This window comes from Triturus cristatus, chromosome 4_1, assembly GCF_964204655.1.
Source record: "Triturus cristatus chromosome 4_1, aTriCri1.1, whole genome shotgun sequence".
Taxonomy (NCBI): domain Eukaryota; kingdom Metazoa; phylum Chordata; class Amphibia; order Caudata; family Salamandridae; genus Triturus; species Triturus cristatus.
In genome coordinates this window covers 854723281-854747537 of record NC_140585.1, presented here as the reverse complement: position 1 = coordinate 854747537, position 24257 = coordinate 854723281, and the positions used below count along the sequence as shown (strand labels likewise).

The following is a 24257-nucleotide window of genomic DNA, read 5'->3' as shown; positions in this document are numbered from 1 at the left end:
ACATTGCTACGAGGTGGGGACAATAAAATGCCACTGGTGAGCTTTACTTTACAGTTTTTAAGTACAAGCTACAATCATCTTCTACAAGAGTGTCTAGTGGTGAAGCTCAAGGTAGCTACTCTAAACACGGAGATGAGTTATTCCACAAGTATTTTTGAGATACTAATGTTTATTGTGTTTAGCTTTGAGGAATTCCAAAGATTATACAGAGATATTGCTGAGTTACTGAAGACATCTATTTATCTTGTAGCAATCCACTAAAACCTGTAGACCTCCTTGACACCTGAGATGATGATAGCTGAGTGTGGAGTCCTCGGTTCAGTCTTCTCTCTTAGCCCATTCCCTTTTCACTGCATATACAAATGGCCCTCATATCTTAGAGTATGTGGTGTGGTCCCTGTTGGATATGCTGAGCGACAGAAAAAACACAGCGCTTCCATTCAATCCTGTGCACAGGGTTAGTACAGCCTGAGATTCAAACCCCAAAACAGAAAAATAAAATCTGAACATCGTCTTACCTTGACCAAAATATCTCTTGCTTCTTTGTTGAGCCAACGTGGATAAAATGGGTCATCCATCCGAATAGATTGGAACAGTCCCTCTTCGTCTTGGCCATGGAATGGAGACTGTCCAATGAGCATTTCATAGACAAGCACTCCAAAGGACCACCAGTCGACTGACGCATTATATTTCTGCCCTAATAGAATCTATAAGAGGAAGATGTTTTAATTATGTAAATACAATCAATCAATATATTGCACCCCCACACACAGTGTAGATACAAGCAATCTAGTTTGCCCAACACACAATCCATTTCCAACCATGATCCATTCCTCATATCTCTATATTAGCACTTATTGCCAAATTTGCACACATTTCAGCATTCAATGACATTGCAGATCAGGAATTGGAAAGTGTTGCTTTATGACTGTCCATCTACTTTGTAAGTCTTCTACAGTTTTTTTGTTTTCTTTGGACACTATTTTTACTTCTGGTGTGTGTTTGGCTCTGCTTTCTCTATAACTGGTTGAATAAGACTTGGCAATATATGTTCTTTTTAAAAAAAACTAATAAGTGATCCGCCTGTCTTTCAGCATGGACATCATTTAGGGGACACCAAGGGTTGCAGTTCGACCCTGGCTTGTCACTTGCTACCCCTGGAACTGCCTTTGCGACCCCTGGCCTCAAAGGTGGCACAATCAGTGCCAAGAACACAGAGGTGTCTCGCATTATCAGAGTCAGGCTCTAACCTCGTTTTCTGCTAATTTTTTATCATGTTAATAGTGATTAATCGTTTATTATTCACTATTGGTGTAATAAAAAGTGGCGTACCAAGATCTGGACCTTCACTGCCATCTTCGATAAGAAAAAAAAATGGTTTCAGTGTATGTTGTGTGCGTGCATATGGGTGAGAATGAGTTTGGGTGAGAGAGCGTGTATATGTGTGAGCATGTATGTTTGTACATGGGATCGTGGATGTGTGTGTGTGTGTGTTAAAATGAGTGAGTAAGTATAAATGAGTCAGAGTAAGAGTGAGTGAGACTGCAAATGAGTGACTCAGAGTTAGTGAACAAGAGTAGGTGAAAATAAATGAGTGTAAGTCAGTGCTATTGATAGAATGAGTGTAAATAAATGAATGTAAGTGAGCATGTGTTGTTATGCTTGCAGGTCCACTGTTGGACCTGGCATGCTTCTTGGCTTATAGGAGTGCCCAAGACAAAATGTTGGCACTGGAATACTGGAGCCAATACTTGCATATGGGACACCCTCGGCAAAATGCTACTGCTGGCACTTCGTAGGTACATTTTGGCATGGAGCACCCATGAAAAAATGCCAGCGCTGGCCTCCTGGAAGAAGTTCTTGGCAACGTTAGCACCTGTGGCTAATTGCTTGTGATGGCACATTGGAGGAAATTCTTGGCATATGGGAAGATAACTGTGGCAAGGTCATGAGACCATCCTTGACAAAATGTGGTCCTTGACATAAGAGGCATAACCTTTGACGTAAGGGACCTCCATAGTGTAAGAGAAGCAGTATTAGGAACATTCTGGCACTGGCATATTATAGTTAATGTTTGGACAAAAGGGGTCACCATGGACAAATACTGGTCCTAGCAATTGACATAAGAGGCACACATAGGACATTTAAAAAACATAATTGGTTGAACTCATTGGAATTGTCAGATATCAGTAGCTTGGCACACCATGAAAGGACTTGAATATTTAGTGAGTGTTTTTTTTAGAGCCTATGGCTTTTTAGTAAATGTATGTGAAAATTGTTCATTAAAATGCACTAGTAAAGCCCATTTGTTTCTAAACTTTCTCAGGGAAAAGAAACCAGCACCCTTTGGTCTCCGGTAGTAGTATATATAATATTAATTATGCAATTATGTAACTTCAGCAGTATTAATTATTGTGATGTCATCAGCATTAATGCTATGTGACATCACTTCTTGGGACGATGCAGGGTCAAAGGTCATATGATGTCACTTCTTGTTACATCATTAGGGCCAGGGTATATGATGTCACTTCCGCTACGCCAGGCATTTTGGTGAATCAACGTCCATGCCTTTCAGTGCAGTTTGTATACCATGGTACTGACTTGCCATGCTTTAAAAGGCCAGTCAGCAGACACTGAAAGCAGTATACCATTCTTAAACAGAAGAAATGTAACCTAGTCACAATGTATCAAGTATGACATAGAGGACTTGAATGCATTGTGTTCTTCAGAGAAAAAGTGACATAATCACACCTCTGTGTTGCAAGGACAGTATGACAATTGAGAGCATAACTGTGGCATTTGACATGCACACGGAATGTTAGCACCAGGTTCTGGGTTTCACATAACATCAGAACATTACCAGAGAGACGACAATAGACTACCCTCTCACATATGCAAAGAAAAAGTTCTGATCCCATTATAAATCGAAGTCTACCACCACCGCTGTACTTGATAATCCCAGGACAGGGACAGTAGTCCACATATGAATATCATTTATGTGAAGGTGGCAGATGTGGAGGGACCTTTGGGTAACATAGTTCTTTGAATATGATATGTGCTTAAATCAAACACCATGGTAGAATTTGTTTTACTTGATTTGGTGTACTGAAGAGTTTTCAAATGTGCCACATACGTACATCTTACTATGTCCTCATTAGGAAATAGATTTTTTTATACGAAAGAGACGAGTTAAATCTACATTAACTTAGCTACAGATATATAAAGTATATTCAATGTTTAGTCTGACAGATGTTACCTATTTAAAGAATAGACATGCTGCAAGTGGGCCATTTGTCTTTTCCTGCATAGGCATTTTAAGGCTAACAAACCACCTGGGCCATGTTAGAGGGAGCCTATTTTACTTACTATGATAGCTTTATTTCGGTCAGATGACCATAAAAGCACAGATAAAATATGTACAAGCATAAAATACATAAATAATTCAGAATAAAAAAATTATTAAACAGCAGTTATCAAAGTGAAAACAATCAAGAATACAATATACATATTCAATCTCTAATATAAAAGTAAAAACATTTATGAGGGTCCCAACACCTTTAAAATCCGGTTACGCGTGTGCCAAACATTGGTCAGAAATTTCGCTAATGCAAAGACAATTGGGCCAGAGAGATCAGTTTTTAAGATTCTATACATTGGTGCGTATTCCCTACAACCCATATTCCTTATCAACGGAAGAAGCCAATATTTTCGTGCTATTTTATAGGCTGGGCAGAAGAAAACCACGTGCAAATCAGTTTCCTCCATGGCGTCACAGGCCGGACACTGCTTTAGGGTGGGACCCGATGACCAGGTGCTTGTGAAAGACCGGAACGGCAATGTGCCGTATCTCCATTGGAGGAACAGCTTCCTGGTCAGTGCGGGGGAGATAGGATCCAACACCCTCTCCAGTCTATAGAAATCCTTGCTCTGCATGAACACAGAAGCTAGAGACCCTTCTGCCTGGGTAGCTTGAGCCCTGTCTAGTTTATATTCGTGGTAAACCTTGGCCAGGAACCTTTTGGATATATTCGGTGCGGCTTTCGCTGGGTCATTCCATAAGTCGGGGAGCCCTATTCCCACGCAAATGGCTTGGATATTTTTAACCCAGGGAATACTGAGCGCCATTGGGTCTTTCAATAGTTCAACCAATTCCGCCCTATATTCTACGAGATCGATGCTGCTCCACAGCCTACGCCAGAGTGCTAGAGGTCTCAGGCTTATTTCGTCAGCTAATGGTCGAAGGCCCAGATCTAGCCTCAGGGGGAGGAGCGGAGTACTGGGCGGGAGTGCCGCTATCTGTCTAATAAACTTGTTTTCCACTAATGACAGACTCTTGCAAGACGTGTGGCCCCATATTTCCGCCCCATACATTATCGCTCCCCTAGCCTGGGCCTTATATATCTGGATCAATGCCCCCAATGGACGATATGATGAACCATTCATCATACGAGCAATACCCCCGGTGATCTGCGTGAGTTTAAGGCTTGCCCTGCTCTGATGGGATCCCCAGGTCATGGTTTCGTTGATAGTCACACCAAGATATTCAAAGGTAGTCACTCTCTCCAGCCGTCCAGCTCCCAATTGCGGATTTGGGCGAAGTTTTTGCCTCGGGTTCAGAACCATATATTTGGTTTTTGCCGCATTAATTTCCAGCCCCCTGTCATTACAGAAGGCCACAAAGGAGTCAAGAATCCTCTGAATACCCATGGGGGTTTTGGATAGCAGCAGGGTGTCGTCCGCAAACATAATTGCGGGCACCCTGCTGCCATTCAATTTCGGGGCGTCAGTGTATTCAGTGGCATTCAAATGGGCGATTACCCCGTTGACAAAGAGGCAAAACAGGGTCGGTGCCAATACACAGCCCTGCCTTACCCCCCGGTCAACGGGGAATCTGTCGGTCAGTTCCCCCGCCCTCCCACACCTCACTCGGGCATAGTTATTGTGATGCAATCTCTGTAAGATCAAGAGGATGTCCGGGGGGACGCCCATCTCTGCCAAGATGCTCCAAAGTTTCCCCCTGGGCACCAAATCAAAAGCGGCCCGTAAGTCCACAAAAATTGTGTACAAACTACCGCCCTCGATTTTCGCTACCCGCCAGTAGACCAGATTCAATCTAAAAACCTGGTCCACTGTGGATACCCCCTTCCTGAATCCCGCCTGGTAAGGGCTAAGGGCTCCCACCTCCTCCATCCAGTCCTGTAGCCTATTCAACATCACCCTACCAAACAGCTTCTGTGTCACGTCTATCAAACTGATTGGTCTGTAGTTGGCTGGGAGGAGAGGTGAGCCCTTTTTAAAGATGGGGACCACCTCAGCCCCCAGCCAAGTACTAGGGATTTCCATACCATCGATAACTCCATTGAAGAGGGCGGTAAGATAAGGGGCCCATACAACAGGTTCCTGCTTAAACATATCCCCTGGTAATCCGTCCAGTCCCGGCGCCTTTCCAGGGGCAAGTCCTGAGATGGCAGCAATCACTTCTCCGAGCGTTATCAGCTCCCCTTCGTAGTCCGGGCGGCCTACCCCATCAACAGCAGGAGATTCTCCCGAGTCAGGACTGTATAGAGTCTGGAAGTGAGCCTGCCATACCCCAGGAGCAATATTGGGCTCGAATGCGGATTTTAAGTTCCCCGACCCCCCATTCACAATCCTCCAAAACAACCGATGGTCTTGGGTCGCTAGTGCCTTAGTGAGTTCTTCCCACTGTTCTTCCTCCCATTCTGCCTTGGCGTGGGCAGTGAGTTTCTTATAAACTCGTCTGCTTTGTTTTAAACTATCCCCACCAAGACCCTCCTTAATTAGTTTAAGGAGCTCTGTTTTTGCCCTTCTGCAGGCAAGGGTGTACCATAATGTTTTGCCTGAACGCCCCCCTTTTGCTTTTCGTAGGCTACAAGTGAAATGGGGTGCCGCAGCTTTTATAAGTTCCTCATGGGCTTTGAACAATTTACCCTGGGAGTCTTTGTTGTATGGCTCGGCGTCCAAGCAACCCACAGTTTCCAAAATGGGAATTATCCCATCATAGAGCCTAGGGAGTTTATTCTTGCTCGTGGCCAAGTGCTCCCACCTGATCCTTCTCCGGTTGTTGTCAAGGAGAAGTACAGGGGTATTTTCTACCACATTATTCAGAAGAGCTTGGGGGCCGGGATGGACAAGGTCGAGCTCAAGTGCGTTATGGTCACTATCGGACCTTTCCATCACCCTGAAGTCCTGGATTGTCGGCCACTTCACTATTTGAGCCAGGACATAATCCAGGCGGGACTCTCTTCCCAGCCTGTTGTAGGTGGTTTTGCTGGGTATGTCAGATTTTGTTCGTCCATTACAAGCTCTGAGTCCAAACTTCAGGGTGAGGGCTGTGATTTGCACCGCTAAAGGGGTCCACGCCTTTGGGGGTGGGGCTTCCACCATAGGGACTGCCCATCTAACTTCTTCATCAGATGATAACCCATCCAAAAGACCAGGGAGTGGCTCAAAGTGAGAATTAAAATCCCCTCCCACAACATAGTATGAATCACTCGGTAGGTCAGTTAGAAAATTGGAGAGTTCATCTATGGTCGGCGATTCCTTTACATTCCCCATTGGCCTGGAATAAATATTAATGAACACCAGTTTAACTTGGTTGGGCCATAATAAATAAATTGCAAGAATGTCCTCAGAGTTGGTCGGCATCCGAGTTGCCACACAACCCAGATGAGATGCAACCCAAGTCGTGAGTCCTCCTGACGGCCGGCCTTTGCCTTCCCATCTCGCTGGAATGAAGAATGACATGTAGCCTTGGTGGCCATATTCCTCTCTGGCCCAGGTCTCCTGGAACATACATATGTCGCCAGTCTCAATGTAATTTGCCCAGTCCGAGTCCTCCAGTTTGTTAGCGAGGCCAGCAACATTCCAACAAATTAGCCTCAGAAATCCAAGGGTGTTAGATGCCGGTCCAGGAGAATTGGGAAGTGTGATTCCGGACTCCACTGCAATCGGGGGTTCTAACGCGCTACCAGCAGTAGGGGCGGGTAAATCAAAAGGTCTACTGTAGCCATTCTCCACCAGAGATGGGTTGATCAGAGTTCCAAAGGAATTGGGAACATTATGGGCCAATAAATTGTCCAAGACCGCCAGGTTGTTCAGTGGCCCATGCGATTTAACAGCAGTCGAGGTAGGTAACTTGGGAGAACTACAGACACCACAATCCAAAGCCATTGGCATATGGCTAGAAAGTCAATCAACCCCATCCAAACTATTCAGGCAGTTAAAGCGATTAAAATGGAAATAGGGCCTCTCCTGCACTTGAAGACTTGGACGTTGTGCATGGTCCTTTTGTCTGTGTCTCTGCTCCACCCTCACCCACTCATCTTGTATCGGAATGTAATGCATATGGATAGGGGGGAAAAAAAAGGATACTGGCAGGGTCTGGATAGTAGAATCCAGTGATCTATTTGTTCCTTTACAAATGTGCCGTACAGTGCCCGGGTCCTTAAAACTTGTCAGGATACAGTCCCCTATTATTGATTTCCTAGTTTTACCTAACCAGGGGACCCTTCTTACCATAATAATCTCATTATTAAAATGAGACGGTAAGGGTCGATTCCAATTTAGCCATTTAATGACCTTGTTCTTTAATGATTGATAATCTTCATTCTCCCCCAGTCTTAAGCGGGGGACGCCTGCTAGGACCACCGTTAGACTATTGGCCTCTGGCGGCAAGTCTGGTCTCCGTAGACTTGGAGCCGGCCGACCCGGGGAGGGTAGAGGGATACCACCAACTTCTAGATGGCCGTCATTAATCCCCGTCTGGGAACTTTGAGGGGCAGAGTCTATTGTCTGTAAGGGCCTATTAAATGAATTGCAACGCGGCACCTGGTCTAAGATAGCCATTAATGGTTGCAAGGGAGGGGCAGTAGTCGCACTCTGGGGGGAAACTTTGTTATTGCCCTTTGTAATTCCTTTTTTAATAGGGTTTCCTGTGGAGAGATGAGGTCCCGTGTTATTGGATTGCTTACTAACTAAGGTGTTCAGGGTAGTAAGAGATGTTTCCAATAGGGTGAGCCTGCTCTCCACTTTTATCAAACTATCAGTAATGGGCTGCAGAAGGGAACGCAGTAGCGATTCTAAGCTCCCTATAGATGTAAAAGGGTTAAATATGTCAGCCACTGGGACGTTTGTGATAGTAGCTCTATTGGGGCTAAGGGCCTTTGAGAGAAGAGCAATAGGGACAATCTCATTATCCCTCCCAGGTTGAGGTACAAGTTTGTGTTTTTTGCCAAAATCTAGATGGGACGATTTGGCTTTCCCCCTGCCCCCCATTGACTTTTTACTGCGTTTACTCGGTGGGGGCCTATGCAACTCTACCACAACACTTTGTTTAGGCTTGCTTTTCTTAGCTACATGCGGAGGGGAGGTTTGTGTAACCAAGTTAACAGGAGTAGTAGATGTTCTAGGAGGGGTTATATCTAGAAGTTTTCCAGGTGCCAACTCAGGGGAAGTGGGGATGTCCCGCAATAAGAGAGGGAAGTCCTCAGGGGTCAGAGGTTTTAAACTGAGTGGGGGCGTGCCATCCTCTTGGGTAATGGGATACGGGATAATCTCTGGCAGGGGCCTGTTCTTCATGGAATCAATGGAGCGCCGCCGCTCGGCCCTACGTATCTCCAAAGAGTTTTCCTTACCTACGTCTTCTTTGGTAGGTTTGAAGTACTTGTCCAATGTCCCTGCATTGCAGCCCCCTTCCCTGGCAGTAGATTTGCAAAGTCCTGGAGAGGGCATCCCCCTGGGCTGATTGTGTTTAGGAGAAAAGGGGTATGGCCCGGCCCGGCCTCCTTTGGCCCCTGACGGCCACAGACGGCCCGCCCTTTGCCCGGGCTTAGCCCGGCGCGTCCCGCGAAGCGGGTCCCTCTGCAATTTATGCGCCTCCTGGCGCTTGCTCCGCGTCACCTCGTCGCGCCGCCGCTGAGGCTGCCGGGAGTTGCAGTCCCGGGGCGGCGACGCGGAAGATGCTGTTGACCCTTGGACCCTTGGCGGTGGCGGCAATGGCGGCAATGGCGTGGCGTGGCTCAGCAGGTAAGTTTTCAAATCTAGCTGCTCCCCCCCGCTCCGCCGGTCCCTCTGCAATTTATGCGCCTCCTGGCGCTTGCTCCGCGTCACCTCGTCGCGCCGCCGCTGAGGCTGCCGGGAGTTGCAGTCCCGGGGCGGCGACGCGGAAGATGCTGTTGACCCTTGGACCCTTGGCGGTGGCGGCAATGGCGTGGCGTGGCTCAGCAGGTAAGTTTTCAAATCTAGCTGCTCCCCCCCGCTCCGCCGGTCCCTCTGCAATTTATGCGCCTCCTGGCGCTTGCTCCGCGTCACCTCGTCGCGCCGCCGCTGAGGCTGCCGGGAGTTGCAGTCCCGGGGCGGCGACGCGGAAGATGCTGTTGACCCTTGGACCCTTGGCGGTGGCGGCAATGGCGGCAATGGCGTGGCGTGGCTCAGCAGGTAAGTTTTCAAATCTAGCTGCTCCCCCTATTGTTTTATATTCTGTTCACAGAGGAAGATTGGAAGCCAGCAGGCTCTCTCTGGAGGCAATAGATCATTCTGCAGTTAGGGCTACAGATCCTCAGAAAAAGGAAATGTATCAGGGCCAAGAACAGGCTCACACGGATGTGACAGACAACCTCATGACTTTGACTCCATGGACACAGAAGTCTGTGGCCTGCTGTGACCATTTAAAGATGCCTACTGCCGCAAGAACAATAAACGGGCTTTTGGACTCGACTGAGTGGGAGGGAGCATGCGAGGCCAGCCCGACAGAAGCACAAGTTCACTCACTCCCTCCTACTATATTAACCCGAACATCGACAAAGCGGCAAACCAGTTTCAAATTACTCAACTTCTTTCATGATTGAATCAATGCAACTCCTCACATGAGCTGCCCATTCTTCATTGCCTGGTTCAAGCACAGCTAACCAGTTACAAGTACAATCAAAATGTGCTTTTGACCACAGCTTGAGGCTGCTCCATTTGCTGTTTCTTATCAATATCACTGAACATATTACACAATATTGCATATCCCCAAAAGTCTGAACATACTATCACTCCCATTATCCCACAGCACAGTTCCTTACCACTGGGCAGATAAATCACTACATATGTGGTGCCCTGTTTTTATCATGATAGGTCATGCATTCAGTAGTTTTGATAACCATTATTTGCTTGAAACAATCCTCTCAATAGCCAAACTTAGGGCGCAGGCATGTTGCTTCATGTCAATATTTCATGTAGCAAACTGGCTCCATACATTGGGTAGGTTTCTTTTTGGAATATGAAAAAGATGTGAGCACATCATGCACAGGAAGAGGAAAATTATGATTATAATAATGCACCCCTACATTTACATTACATTTGTATGTGACAAATATAGAGGCATTCACTAACCTAACAAAGGAAATGCAACTGGACTACACACTAACTTTACATCTTTTTAGGAATATTCAGTTAAGGATACTTTTTTCCTGCATCAAACCATGACTCCTTCACTTCTCATAGTGCACTAAAGACACCAGCATTGATCCACTTCCTCTACAGTTGTGACAACATCAGTGAGAGGTTCAGAACTAATTTAGTCTCTTTACATTAACCACTGGTATCAGATAATGCAACTAATGTTACAGGATCGTGTAAGAAATTGGGTTATTGGTTGAGAGGGGTGTAAGCCACACTCAGGATGCAATCAAAACTATTGTCAGGGTGAAACTGTAAAGTAATCATATTAAGTACATGTCCTTAACCAAATCGTAGCTTGGCACAAAGGGGCCAGATGTAACCAAGAGGCTATGTGTAAAGTATTTATGCAGCACCCTAACAGTAATAAAGTGAATACACAACACAGGAAAATTCTAAATCAATTTAGAATTTTAATAAGTAAAATTACACCAATACAAGCAAAATCCAATCAGTAGAACTTAAGAATTTAATTTAAATGTTTAGTAAAAATAACAGAAAGAGCCACTCACAGTTATTTGGTTGTGCTAGACAGGGGGAAAATCACAAATTCAGGCTGATCACGATGGAGCACAAGTTGGATATAGGAACTAGGTTAGTCCCACTGAAGGGTCACCTTCTCACGTCTGGCGCAAAGAGTTCCGCTCGTGTTGGAGAAGGCCGTGAAGAGGTGGCTTTTGATGCGAAGAGCAGGATGGGCATTGCAGAAATCGTTTCAGTCGTGCAAAGATCAGGTCCTGCTGTAGCTTCAAGTTCACTGTTGTCATGGACGGCAGAGTTTTGTCACGAAAAGGCCTGTTTGCAGCCACAAAGAGCCCAAACTTCAAAATGTTTACCTTCTTCTTACGGAGCGGTTCTCGTTGATGCCAGCCACGGGTCCTGGACCTGTCGGATACCTCTAGGGCATCATGACTCACTCCAGCAGAGGCCAAAAGCAGGGCTTAGGCAGGTTCTTTTTGGTGCTGGTCAGCTGGACAGTTTTAAGGAGGCCCCTGGAAGCTTGTTTTTTCCCTGTAACTCACACATGAGGTCAACCAACTAACCCTTGGGGTCACTCTGGTATCAAGGCCAGCAGTCCAATCTTCCTTCTTCAGACAGCATGACATTCCTCCCAATAGTATAGTTGTCCTTATTCTGAATCTTTCACAGGTCGAGGAGTGTTCTAATGAGTGGTTATGGAGGTCCCATTTTTATACCTGGTGCCAGCTTTTGTGTGGGAGAACTCCCTTCCCTACCCACAAAACCGGTTCTGGACCGGTTTCCCCCTTTACCTGGTCCTGGTTCCAAACTGCCTAGGATGACAAAAGGCAGGGCAGGCCCCGTGTGTACTGCAGGCAAGTGTCTTAAAATCTGACTTTAGCAGTAAAGAGGATTTTAAATTGCAATTAATTTGAATGTAAATAGCATCTCTCTTTCAGCCATTTTTCATATTTTCTCAAGGTGAACAAATGCAGTTTTTAAACTTATCAATTTGGAATAACAAACATATCAAAATTAATAACAAATCTGTTTTCTGGAAAGAATGGTTAGCCAACGGACTTAGAAGAACTCATCAACTTTTTCAAGATGGTGTCTGTGTTCCTTTTTCGGTAGCTCAAGCTCACTTTTCTCTCTCCTCCTCATATGAATCCAAGTACGTGTCCTTAATTGCAGTGATTCAATCCTCTTATAATCAATTATCCTCTAATCTTACTCTCAGTCCTTCTTCACTTGATATAAAGTCAATTTTGTGTAATTCTCCTTTGGCATTTCAAATTTATAATCATTTAACTTTCTTTCCCATTACTCGAGATAAATCAGATGTGGAATGCTATTGGGAGTATGATTTGCGGACTTCCTTTTCAATTCCAGTATGGAATAAAATAAGGAAATCTTCCAGAGCAACAAATATTTCTCAAACTTTATTTTTTATTTATAATAGACTCTTAATTACACCTGCCAAACTACACAGAATTGACCCCAATATTTCCTCGACTTGTTGGTCATGTTCCATTTCTCCAGCAGATCTTAAGCACATGCTATTTGAATGTCCCTCTATTCATAACTTTCGGACGTGAGTCTGGCAACAGATAAACTCAATTTTTCACAACTTGTCCCTTTTTCTCCAACTCATACTTTCCTGGGGAGCATTTCAGAAGTTTGGTCATTTCAACCCAGTGACTTACATATAATTGATTACTACTTCCTATTGCCTTTCAGCAGATCACTAGGTCATGGAAAGAGGCGTCTTCTGTATCTTTTCAGGCTTGGTGGTATGGAGTCTGCTATAATCACAGGCTGGACAGAGCGTATGTACATTCTGTTGCTCTTGTGATTAAAAGGGATCTCCTCTGGTTACCTATAACAAGTTTCTTAGATTCTTCTGCTAATAAGTCATATTCACGTAACCTGTATATTGAAGAAGTACCTAAACCTCCATAAATTTTTTTATATACTTTGTTATTTCATAATTCTATTCTATTGGTTCATTCTTATATTCATGCATTTTAGGGATATTATTCTATAATTGTTTGCTTTGTTTGAAAGTATATGACCCCCCCTTTTTCTCTCTCTCTCTTTCCCTCTCTTTTCAGTTCTTTCTCCTTTGTGTCTTAACATTATTATTATATGCTTATTGACTATTACCTATCTTATTCCATTATGTTCTGCATATTTATCAAATAAAATCATTTTAAACAAAAAAAGCATCTCTCTATCCAGCCCAATCTGAAGTCAGCACTTATTGAATTTAATAAGGTAACCAGGTTCTAATGTATGGGAGGGATAGGCCTTATAGCAGTGAAACACGACTTTAAGAGTATTTCACTGACAGGATGTATAAAACGTAAACGCATATGTTCTACTTTTTAAAATAGAATGTGCTTCTTTCTATGGGTGGTTAGGGCCTACCTTAGGGGTGACTTTTACATTTTAAAAAGCAAGGATCAGGCGTGGCAAAAGGTTTATTTTGCCAGGTTGAAATGGTAGTTTGAAACTGCACTACAGGCTGCAGTAGCAGGCATAAGACATGTTTTACAGTGCTACTTTAAAAGGTGGCACAATGAGTGCTACTGTACATTAGTCGCATTTAATTTACAGGCCCAGGGTACACGCAGTACCATGTGCTACGGACGTATATTTAAATTAAATGTGCCAAAAGGTGTGGGTCAATTACACCATCATTTAGGGAGAGAGCACAAGCACTTCAGCACTGGTTAGCAGGGGTAAAGTGTACATAGTTATATTGCCAACAAAAACAGGTTCAACAACAGAAGACAAATCTCTGGGGTGATTCTGCAAAAAGGGTCAGGTCCAACAGATTAATTGTACCTCATTCGGTATACTATGAGTCTACTATTGTGTAAATGTTTTCCTTTCATAGGAACTTTGGCAGTCTAAATAATAGATATATTCTGTATTTATTACATTTCTAATGCCATACTAGAAACAAAAATGTGTCAATGTGCTGCTTAAACAAAGATAGGCAAGGGTGATATATGACATACATTGGAATTATTAAGTTATTGGGATGTATTTCTTTGCCTGGTGGATCATGCTATGTTGGTGAGCAGCAATGTTGCAGCAGGGTACAGCTTTATTATTAGGTATTTCCAGAAGAGATGTATGGGGGTGACCTTGATGGCAGGAGGAGGATTGTTCCACAGAGTGCGATTTCTAGTCAGACAAACAGCTGTCAGCTCATCCAGTGTTTGGTTCATGAGGTGTTCATAGGGTCGGCAGATAGCATCTGAGCATTTATTTTCAGAGGTAAGCAAGAGCCATGCTTGTATGTTAGGGAGAAATATTAAAAAGTAGGTTCTTGCCCTAGTGTGGAGCATGTGGAGGTTTCTTTGCATGGGCGGTAGTTTTAGTCTCACTGAAGTATACAGCAAAGTGAAGGATGGAATGCTTGAATTAATCTCAGTCACTGGTAATTACTATGGGCCACATCCCAGTACATCATTATTGTGCATACCATGCCACTGTGGAATTGTTTTTAAAGTTTATAATTTTGTGCACTTATAATGACGTATAATATTTAATTTTGCACACATGCCTACATATATAGAATGAACTAATGCAATTGCACGTGAAACAAATTCCGTATGATGCATAGAAGTGAAGTTATTAATGTGTTTTAGTTAGGCCAGATGTCTGTATAAATCTCCTTTTTGAAAAAGATGTATGCCATCTCTGTCACTCACTCCTGCCCACCCCCTTCCAAACCCGCCACACACATCCTCACTCCACAGGATTTGCAGAGAACACAGTTAAGCTGATGACATAAGGGTTTATTTCTACTGCAGTAGTTGCCTTGCTAGTGTACTAATTGCTATGGTGTGGATGTAACATTGCAACTATTATATATTCCATTCAGTTTCTTCACTAGATTAATTCACTTGAAGAAAGTCTTATTGTCGAAATGTTTCATATTTGTTCGAGCATCTCCGGATGACATTAGCATAGAGGGACGGTGAATACATTGCTTAGAATTGGAATATTGCTTATGTGTTAAAGTAAAGACTTGTACTATTCTTGAGTTCTGATTTGCTGAGGAAATAACACTTTTGTTCACACCACAATGACTTTGCAGTTTTCCTAATAATTCTTTGCAAGAATTGTGTATTAAAAAACCTCTCCATTTGTGGGTGAGCTAGAAGAAGACTTTGCTGTTGTACTAGGAATGCAGCCCGATTTCTTTATGATTTGCTCACTGAGTGTTAGAATAGTTTCTGATCTTTGCATACTGAGTATAACTGTGCATCTGAAACCGTTCATGGCATCAACTCTGTCCCGCTTATTTTGATTTTTTGTAATAAAACCCTTTAACTTTCCATTGATCTAGAACTCAGGTATTAAGTGACACTATTACTTATTGAACAGTTTTTACTCTACTAATGTAATGTTCTGGGAGGTGCCTTAATGCAAGGACACATTAGCTCATGAAAGTGAGGTTTAACACTGCCTCTGATTCAGTAAACTGGGAGATTGGAATGAGGTACATTTTTGGGTGTCCAAATTTTGGTATGGGTTTAGCTCCCACACCACATCAGTTTGGACCGAGGCATATACAAATCAGTGTTGACCCTGCTCCAGTGAGAACAGTCCAGCCAAAACTGAATGCCAGATCCTCCCTAAAGCGGTATACAAGCAACTCAAGACCGGTTTTGCCCTTGTTTGGGCTAATCAGTTGGGTATAGCTTTGTTCCAGTGGCATAGTGTGCACGAAAACTACGACGGATCCATCTATCACTTTTTTGTATAATTAATTCTGATGCTTTTAGTGGGATGGGTATGCCCAGACATGGGTCTCATACACATCTTGGACTTTCTAGTGTCTGTCAGTTAATACTGGAGAGACATGAGTGGTGGGAGTTGGTGTAATATAATGTAGGGTTGACAAGATAGGACATGAGGGCTGTGTGAAAAGAGAGTTCAAGTGGAAGAAGGGGATTTTACTCTCACTGTCATTTTTTGTTTGAAAAGCTCAGGCCACTGACCAAAGAAACACAAAGTTCTTGACATTTATGGCAAAGTAGCTAGAGTTTTGAAATAAGGAAAGTCATGTGTGGAAAAACTGGCACAACATCAAAATACTGACATCAGTCTTGACACGGCTGCGCCTAATGATGCTCTGATCCTTTCACTTTTCAGTGGAGTTGAGGCGACTGATTTTCTGCTGGAATTTATTATTGGGGGTTGTGACTTTGAGATAGATTTTTGATTTCCTCTAAATTTTAGTGGATGGCAACATCCATTTTCCTACATAATGTCATCTGAGAGATGATGGGCGGGAGAGGAGAGCTTTGCAGGACCCTGGAAAAGATCAGTCAGGTGACATCCGGAGGTCAGGTACATTTTGATTGACTTAGTGCAAGTGGTAACTGTAGAAGGAAGTTGAAACAGTTGGTATATCTTTTTTAGTGGCATTAGTCACTGAGCAGATCTTGAATTAAAAGTGCTGTGAGAGAAAGTGATGGATGTGTTAGCAAGATGTTGACGTATGTGGTATTCCAACTTTGCTCCTGAAACCACAGGGACCCCTATTGGGGTCTGTTTCCTAACAACTGACTGGAGTTGTCAACTGACTGGAGTGGTTTTTCACCAAAATACACACATTTATGTCACACCAGTGAAAACAAATGTGGGACAATAACACGTCACCTCTAAAAAGTGATAGATTAAACACAGATTCACTCATCAATCACATCTACAGTGATAAGGTTTCTTGCTGCACATGGAAAAGGGCAAGAGATAAACCATATCTGCAGATCTACTGAGTACAATATTCTGTATAATGTCATAGAGTCAGGATGAATACAAAAAAGTGGTGGCTGGAATGCTTATCTCAGCCACTCACTTGGCAGTACGGGCAGAACTTATTGGAGCAGGACCAAGGCTGATTTGCATATGGCTAGTTTTTAATCTGAGATAGCACGGTGTGCAAAAAGATGATGGATGAGGAGGAGGCCCGAGTAATTATCGGTGGCTGACATTAATTGAATTATTCCACCTATCATCTTTGTGTTTACTTTAGTAAGATGCACCAGGTGTGATTAGTATGCCCAGATGTGGGTCTCTGGCTCATTGTACCACTGGACCCAAGCTGCACCTGACTCAAATGCCCAAATAGACCAAAACCGGTCTTGGGTTGCTTGTGTTAAGGTTCAGAGAGGACCTGGCTTGGCAGTTCGGGATGGACTACTGGAACAGGATCAAGGCTGATTTACATATGGCTGGGTCTAATTTGAGGTGGCATGGTGAGCAAAAAAGACGGACTGGGCTGCGGCTGGAAGTAATTACCAGTGGCTTAGATTAAATCAGGCATACCACCAATTTTTGTTTACTTTACTTGTGTATAAAAGCCATGCTTCTCTGTCAGCAATAGTAATAGATAGCATATTACACTTTTCACTTCTACTTTTATACTTTTATATCATATTGTCAGTTATAATAACTGCTGCGTTATGGTGAAGTCTTAATTTCATTTGAAAATTACGTTTTGCTTTGCTTATACATTTGGGACTTGCTTGGTCTGTTTGGCTGTTTTGTTAATGAGAGTTTCATGCAAAAACCATTAATTGCGGAAAGAAATAGGGAGAGGAACGAAAGTTGTGTTTTCCACTTTTACTTCATAGGAAAGTTTGCTTGCACCTATGACTAAACTTGCCATTACTAGAATTTACTAGTACTTTTGAATGTTTTGAGCTGAATCGATATGCGGGCTTTGGATATTTGAAGTGTGAGAAGGTGCAGGCTGGCTTTGAACACTTAACTAGCTAGGGATGTTTGTACATCTTGTCGGTTAATTATCAGGTTATCCGAGGATCTGAATCCTCAAAAGAAAATAGATTTTAAAAATAATCAAGTCTCATTGGAAGCAGCACCATTTTCCCATTCATCCAATGCATCTGTGTGATCTGGATGGATGGCAGCAACTGAAACGTGTTGTGACGGCCATTATAGGATGCCAGGCGCCTGAAGAAAGTGACGGACGTGATACATGGGGGCTGAGGGAGAATCTCCTGACGCAATGGAGGATGGTTCCAAAGACAGACTGCAGATATGGTAGATTGTTTGCAAATCCTGAAGATTAAAAATAAAAGCAAACAAAAAAACACCGGAAAGATGTTAAAGACTGCGCACGGTGAGTATTGCGAACTAGGGGGATGGTACGCTGTGCCCACGAGCTGCTAAGCGCAGCTAAAAACTGGTTCAGTTGCACTGTGGCTGACACAGCTCCCAGAGACCATTGCACAATGCTAGCGCCATGCACAGCTGCTTTGGTAGCGCAGAAGCTTGTGCAGGAACAGTACCAAGAGTCTGCCCCACATGACCGAATGCAGAGGTGGTTGGGCAAGCTGAAGGTAGGACTATACTTTTAGAGCTAAAAGGACTATACTTTTGATGTATATGGGCCAAATGTAAGTAGTTTTTCAGGATTCAGGTAACCGTATGTTACTTACTTTTCTTTCTGGTGACCCTGAGTTAAGCACAACAGTCACAAGGTGGAAGAACTAAAGAGTAGAAGGGTACAAGCATTATAGTCAAGTGAAGCCTATATGTAGGTATTTGAGGCATTCTTGGATCAAATACAAATTTGAGATATTTCACTTTAGAACATGTAAAAAATGAAAGAAACACATGTATGGAGTATATTATGTGAACACTCATTCCAATCTAAAACACTATTTAAGTCTTTCAGGCACAAAATGTCCATTTGGACTCAAAAGCGCGAAATGTATAACTTAAACAGTTTTGGAAATATTGCGAAAGCAGTGCATAGCAAAAACCCGCTCACTGTAAGAATCATATTTAAGTCCTCGCCCTTGCTAGTGTTTATTCTTTGGAAACGTTTGGTCCATGAATGGTATTCCTAGGTATACCTCTACCAAAATGTACATTTCTTGCTGAGTTGTAGTCTCAGTGGGTAATGGGTTGGGCGCTTCATTGGGCCGCCCCTCATCCGTTTTGCTAATAGACTGAACTCTTCCCTCCAGTAAGAATGAAAGAGTGAGATCCGAGTAAAGATTGTGTTCTGAAGTTCAATAAAATTCCCACTTCCCTCCAAGAACATATAGAGCCCATAGGAGATGGGACTGGCACTCACCTCTGGTGCGATGTAGTCCGGGGTCCCACAGAAGGTGTTCGTCTTGGTGGCTCCAAACATGTTCTCCTTGCACATCCCGAAATCGGCGATCTTTATGTGCCCCTCCTTATCCAACAATATGTTATCCAACTTCAAGTCCCTGCAGACAAAGAGCAGAGAGGCCATGTTAAGTGTCATTGATTTCTATAGCTCGGGGTAAGGGGGATTTTAGCATCTTTCTCTTCTTCTCGATGAGTACTCGTGTTACCCTGTCTTCCTTCTTTAGCACTGCCGTTCCTTTATGACAATGTGTTACTTAGCAATGCCTTACTGATGCCCTTATGGTAACAATGTTATCTACTGAGCCCTGCGTCCCTTTGAAATGCTCTGTAAGGTTTGCAGTCAGTGATTTCTTCTTTCTCACTCAGATTTCTCATGTGATGTTCAGGCACCACCCCTGGAGATGCGGCGCCGCTCGCTATTTCAACCCTCATTTTGACATTGGATGATCGGATATCTCCTAGCATGGTATATTACATTGCACACGTTTATTATGCTCTGATTAAAAGCTAGATAATGAGCACTATCTGTGAGAGTTTTTGTTTAATGTGTGTGTGTGCTTTCTTTTTAGAGGTGGGGGTGTGCGACGTTCTTTTGGTGCAATCTATATTGAGTAAAGGCTTCTGTCGATGGGGGCATTCAATGTTCTTGTTGCATCCCCTTGGATAATTCGTGTAAATGTAAATGTTATGACATTTAGGATTTTTCAACTAAGGGACTTTTGGCAGTTCGCATGCAGAGCTTTAATTTCTTTGTTGCGTAGATCGGGGTGGTGATCGGGGTGGTTTGTTTTAAGTGCCACAACAGGACTATTTTAAACACGAAAATATAACCCATGTGCATATTTATCTTACAGGTGCTAGAAGAATACAAGCTGAAGTGACGCGTCTAATGCCTTTTTTCAGAATTGCTGGCTCCGCTGTGAAACTATTTACATATATCCTTCACGCGCCATTGAAAGAGCCTGTCACAATACGTGGAAGTGGAAAAGCGTCCCGGGTGCGCAGACATCCCCGGAGGAGTCACTGTGCCCTGTAGAGACCTCGTTTCACCTGAGTTGATTCACACGTCAGTGCCTCACAGCGGGAGGCAGGGAAGCGAATGTGGAGGTGAGACACAGAGGATGGCGGTGTCTGAACATCAACCTGCTGGCAGCACAGAAAGGCAGCCGATATATTTACCAGTTGCGGGAAACAACATTTAGCCATATTAAAAGTGTAAAGAATGTGCTATGCAACACATTTTAAAAGCAACAATAGAGAAATTGAGCCCGTTTGATTAGATCATTTTGAAACCTAATATTGAAAGATACTCTATACAATTAAGCTGACACAATATTTATCTATACATTTTATATAGCACTATCCTTACTAGGAGGGTGTCAGTGCGCTTTGCAATTAACATCGAATACAAGACCTGAGTCTCTTAATTCCCCTAAATATAGCAAACAACAAAAGAGGTCAAAAACTTCAGATATGTCAAAACAAAGACTGCGACCTGAATATGACGGGTGTGTTAGGAGACTGGGTTGATTGGAGTAGCAGAGGAAAGGGAGGCACTTTGGGGCATGTTTACAACAGAAGTGGCGGAGCGCAGGCTAGCTCCAAAATAGCTAACGCCACGCTCCGTCACTTTAGAAACGTAGGGATTCACTGTATTTACAATAATAGGGTTCATACCTGCGTTTCTCCCTGCACTGGTGCTAAATTCAGCTGCCCAGCGCCTACGCCATAGTGCAAGGGTGCCTGCATTGAGGGAATGATTGCTTATGTGCAGGAAGGTGTCCCTTCCTGCATATGAACAATAAATGGAGTTTTGCTGTTCCTATGTGTGCTGCACAATGCAGCACACATAGAAACAGCAACAACGAGAAGAAATAAAGCATTTCTCTACTTTTAGTCATGTTAAGACAAGGTTTTCCCTGGTCTTAATTTTGGCACTGCTCCATATTTACACCACCCTCGCTATGGTGTTAAGGCGGAACACCCACCGCAACACCCATTGGCCACCACTTTCATGCTAAGTGTAGCGTGAAAGGGTGCCTTATTTACAAGGCAGTGTTAAGCCACATTAAGTGGCTTAAAGCCGCCTTGTAAATAAGGCAAAGTCCCTATCGCCACAGGAACGTCTTTAAAAGTGACGTTCCTGTGCCAATAGGGGCTTTTAAATATGCTCCCTTGTCCATCATCTCTGTAGGTGAGTAGGGAAAACGATGAGCCTAATGTTGAGGTGAGAGCTCAATAGTAGTATTTTCCAGAGGGCCTTTGTTTCACCAGCATCTCTTGTTCTGAGGTCCAGTGTTCCACCATGGCGGAGCAGTCCAACAAAATGATTTGAATGCATTTGAGTGAGATATGAAACTCTTGGGGGCATATTTAGAAAAAAAGTGACAGATCGCAGGGTTAGCCTTCTTGGCTTAACACTGCGCTTCACCACTTTTGAAATGCAGGGCTACACCTTATTTAAAACAATATGGTGCAGCCCTGTGTTTTCCCCTGCGCTGGCGCTAATTACAGCTGCTTAGCGCCAACACAGGCACCCTTGCACCATAGTGCAAGGATGTTTGCGTTGAGGGGAATGTTTGTTTATGTTCAGTAAGGTGTCCCTTCCTGCACATAAACAATCATGCATGGCGTTTTGTTGTTTTATGTGTGCTGCGCAAAGCAGCACACAGAGAAGCAGCAAAAACAAGGAGAAATATAGCATTTCTCCTTGTTGTGCCATGTTAAGACCAGGTTTTTTTTGGTCTTAATTTTGGTGCTGCCTCATATTTAGGCCACCCTTGTAAATATGGGGCAGTGTCAAAATCAAAGGGTGTTGTGGCGGAACGCCCACTGCAACACCCATTGCCCACCCCTTTCATGCTAAGTATAGCTTGAAATGGTGTCTTATTTACAAGGCAGCGTTAAGCCTCATTAAGAGGCTTAACACTGCCTTGTAAATAAGGCGAACCACGTTTTGCTAAAAGAATGTAAAAAAAAGTGACGTTCCGGCGGCAATAGGGGCTTGTAAATATGCCCCTTGCTTTCCAGTCAGCTCCGGATATATTTTTCGTGGAATGTAGTTTTGCTGGCTGTTGTCTGAGGGCTTTGAAAGTGAGGAAGGTGCTAGTTAGTGATGCTTTATTAATACAGGATGACATGGCCATATTTTGGATCAAGTGACCCATCTGACGACTGAATGTAATACAGCTTTCTTGGGTAAAAAGCCTGCGATGCTTCACTACAAGGAGTAAGGCACATTCTAGCATATTTTTGACATTATCATATGTAACATAAAGCTAATCTCACACATTTCTTTGCCTCTGTGTGTGTACTTATTGTGCTCCATACGTTTGTTCTGGATCTATAACACACACACATAATAGTATGTTAGCTGGCATTACACTGGGAGTCATTACGCCACAGGAAAGTTGTCAGACGCTTACTTCGCAGGTCTTTACTTCAGGGATAAGTTACTTTTTTAGTCTTTTAAATAACACTTAATGTGCAAATATCTATCTATATCTATCTAGTTATGCATGTATATATATATATCTATATATATATATATATATATATATATACACATGTAAATATATGTTCATATACAAAAAACAATAAAAGTAGAAATATATTAATACACTAATTTTCGTTTATAAATGAAATACTTAAAAAGTGCATTGAATGTAATTCATAAAATAGGATTATTATTTTTTATATTTTTAAATATAAATATTTAAATATTTTTAAAATGGAACTTTATATATGGTTTTATGTTATTGTCACTACTAACGTTTTCAAGAGAGTTGTAAGGAGTTTTTATGGTTCAGGGATATGTTGTGTGTAGTGGAAGTAAGGATTTTCCAGGGATCAGGGATTGATAGCGTACAGTGGATCTAAGGGTTTTTAGGGGTCAGAGATAGACAGTGTGAATAAGCTGTTTACTCCAAAGTGTTGCTAATAATGGTCACTAATTGGACTTAGAATGTTTAGGTTTAATTTAACTCTTTTGAATACATTGGGAAATGGGGACGCCAGTGGATTTAGACAACTCTGTGTCTGCAACATTTACCTCAAAATTATGGATTTACTGCATTTGACACATAATTTATCACATATTGTGCCACATTTTCAGATTTCACCAAGAATGTTGTTTCTATCTCAAATGGATAAAAGTAATACTGACAGTGAATGTGGTGCACAAGTTGCATTTTTGATGCATAATTTAGATAACCTTGCTACATATTTTGGTCCTCTATGCCTCATAATTCTAGCAGCCCTTTGTTGGTCATGGCCCTTCTGAAGGGGATTTCCCTAAAACGTTTTGCTCTTTGTCCTCCTGGTTTTTGCCAACTCTCTTTTTATGACCTTAGGACTCTGGGTACTTTTCCACTGTACTGCAGCAGGAAAGTGTGCACTCCCTTCCTATACATGGAAGGATAGGGTGCTTACTTGATTGGTTCAAGTGTTGTACCTATGAGTGCCCTGTAAAAAGGTACACCACATACCTAGAGCAGGTACTGCACTGGCTAGTGGGACACTGCATTGATTGTGCCACCCACCGGAATACTCCGTCAAGCATGTATCATGCTCTGGTTGGCCTTCTTCACTCAGCCAACCCTGAAGGGGCCTTTCACTAGCAGCAGTGCAGCCCTAAGGTAAGTCCGGAGGGGTGGAGCTCCGGGTAGGTGAGTGGCCGGGTAGGTACACCTGCATGTTCCCAGTCCAGGTAAGGACAAACCCCAATGTGGGTTTTCCCTATCTAGGGGGTTGACTCTCCCCAAGGGACATCTCCCGGGTGTGGCTATTCTCTTGCTGTGGCCTTCAGGTCTGAGGTACTTTCCCCATGTAAATGCGGTGGGAAAGTGTGCGCGCTCTTCCTATGTGCGGTAGGAAGTGGTACTTACCTGAGGTTTCTAAACATAGGTCAGGTTTGCCATTGCAGGCCTATGTGTGTGCATTCACACCTATGGTGGTTTTAAACCGGTGTCCAGCCATCCATTGCAGACTGGTATGGGCACTTGAACCTATGATGTTTGAAACATGTATCCAGCCTGCCATTGCGAGCCTGTCTGCGCACTTGCACCCATGATGTGCTTAAACATGTGTCCAGCCTGTCATTGCAGGCCGGTGTGCGCACTTGCATCCAATGGTGTTTCCTAACATGTGTCCAGCCTGCCATTACA

The 24257-nt window shown here is 43.3% G+C and overlaps 1 protein-coding gene across 5 annotated transcripts in view; it reads right to left on the bottom strand.

The window, feature by feature from the left end:
* Window positions 1–24257, bottom strand: part of PRKCQ (protein kinase C theta) — a 549254-nt gene that overhangs the window by 117365 nt on the left and 407632 nt on the right. For all 5 annotated transcript variants that reach the window (XM_085653544.1, XM_085653545.1, XM_085653543.1 and 2 more), the window contains 2 exons: window positions 19052–19190; window positions 519–707 (listed from right to left, as the gene is read on the bottom strand). In XM_085653544.1, the coding sequence (XP_085509670.1) occupies window positions 519–707; window positions 19052–19190 (328 nt within the window). The remainder of the gene's footprint in view (window positions 1–518; window positions 708–19051; window positions 19191–24257) is intronic.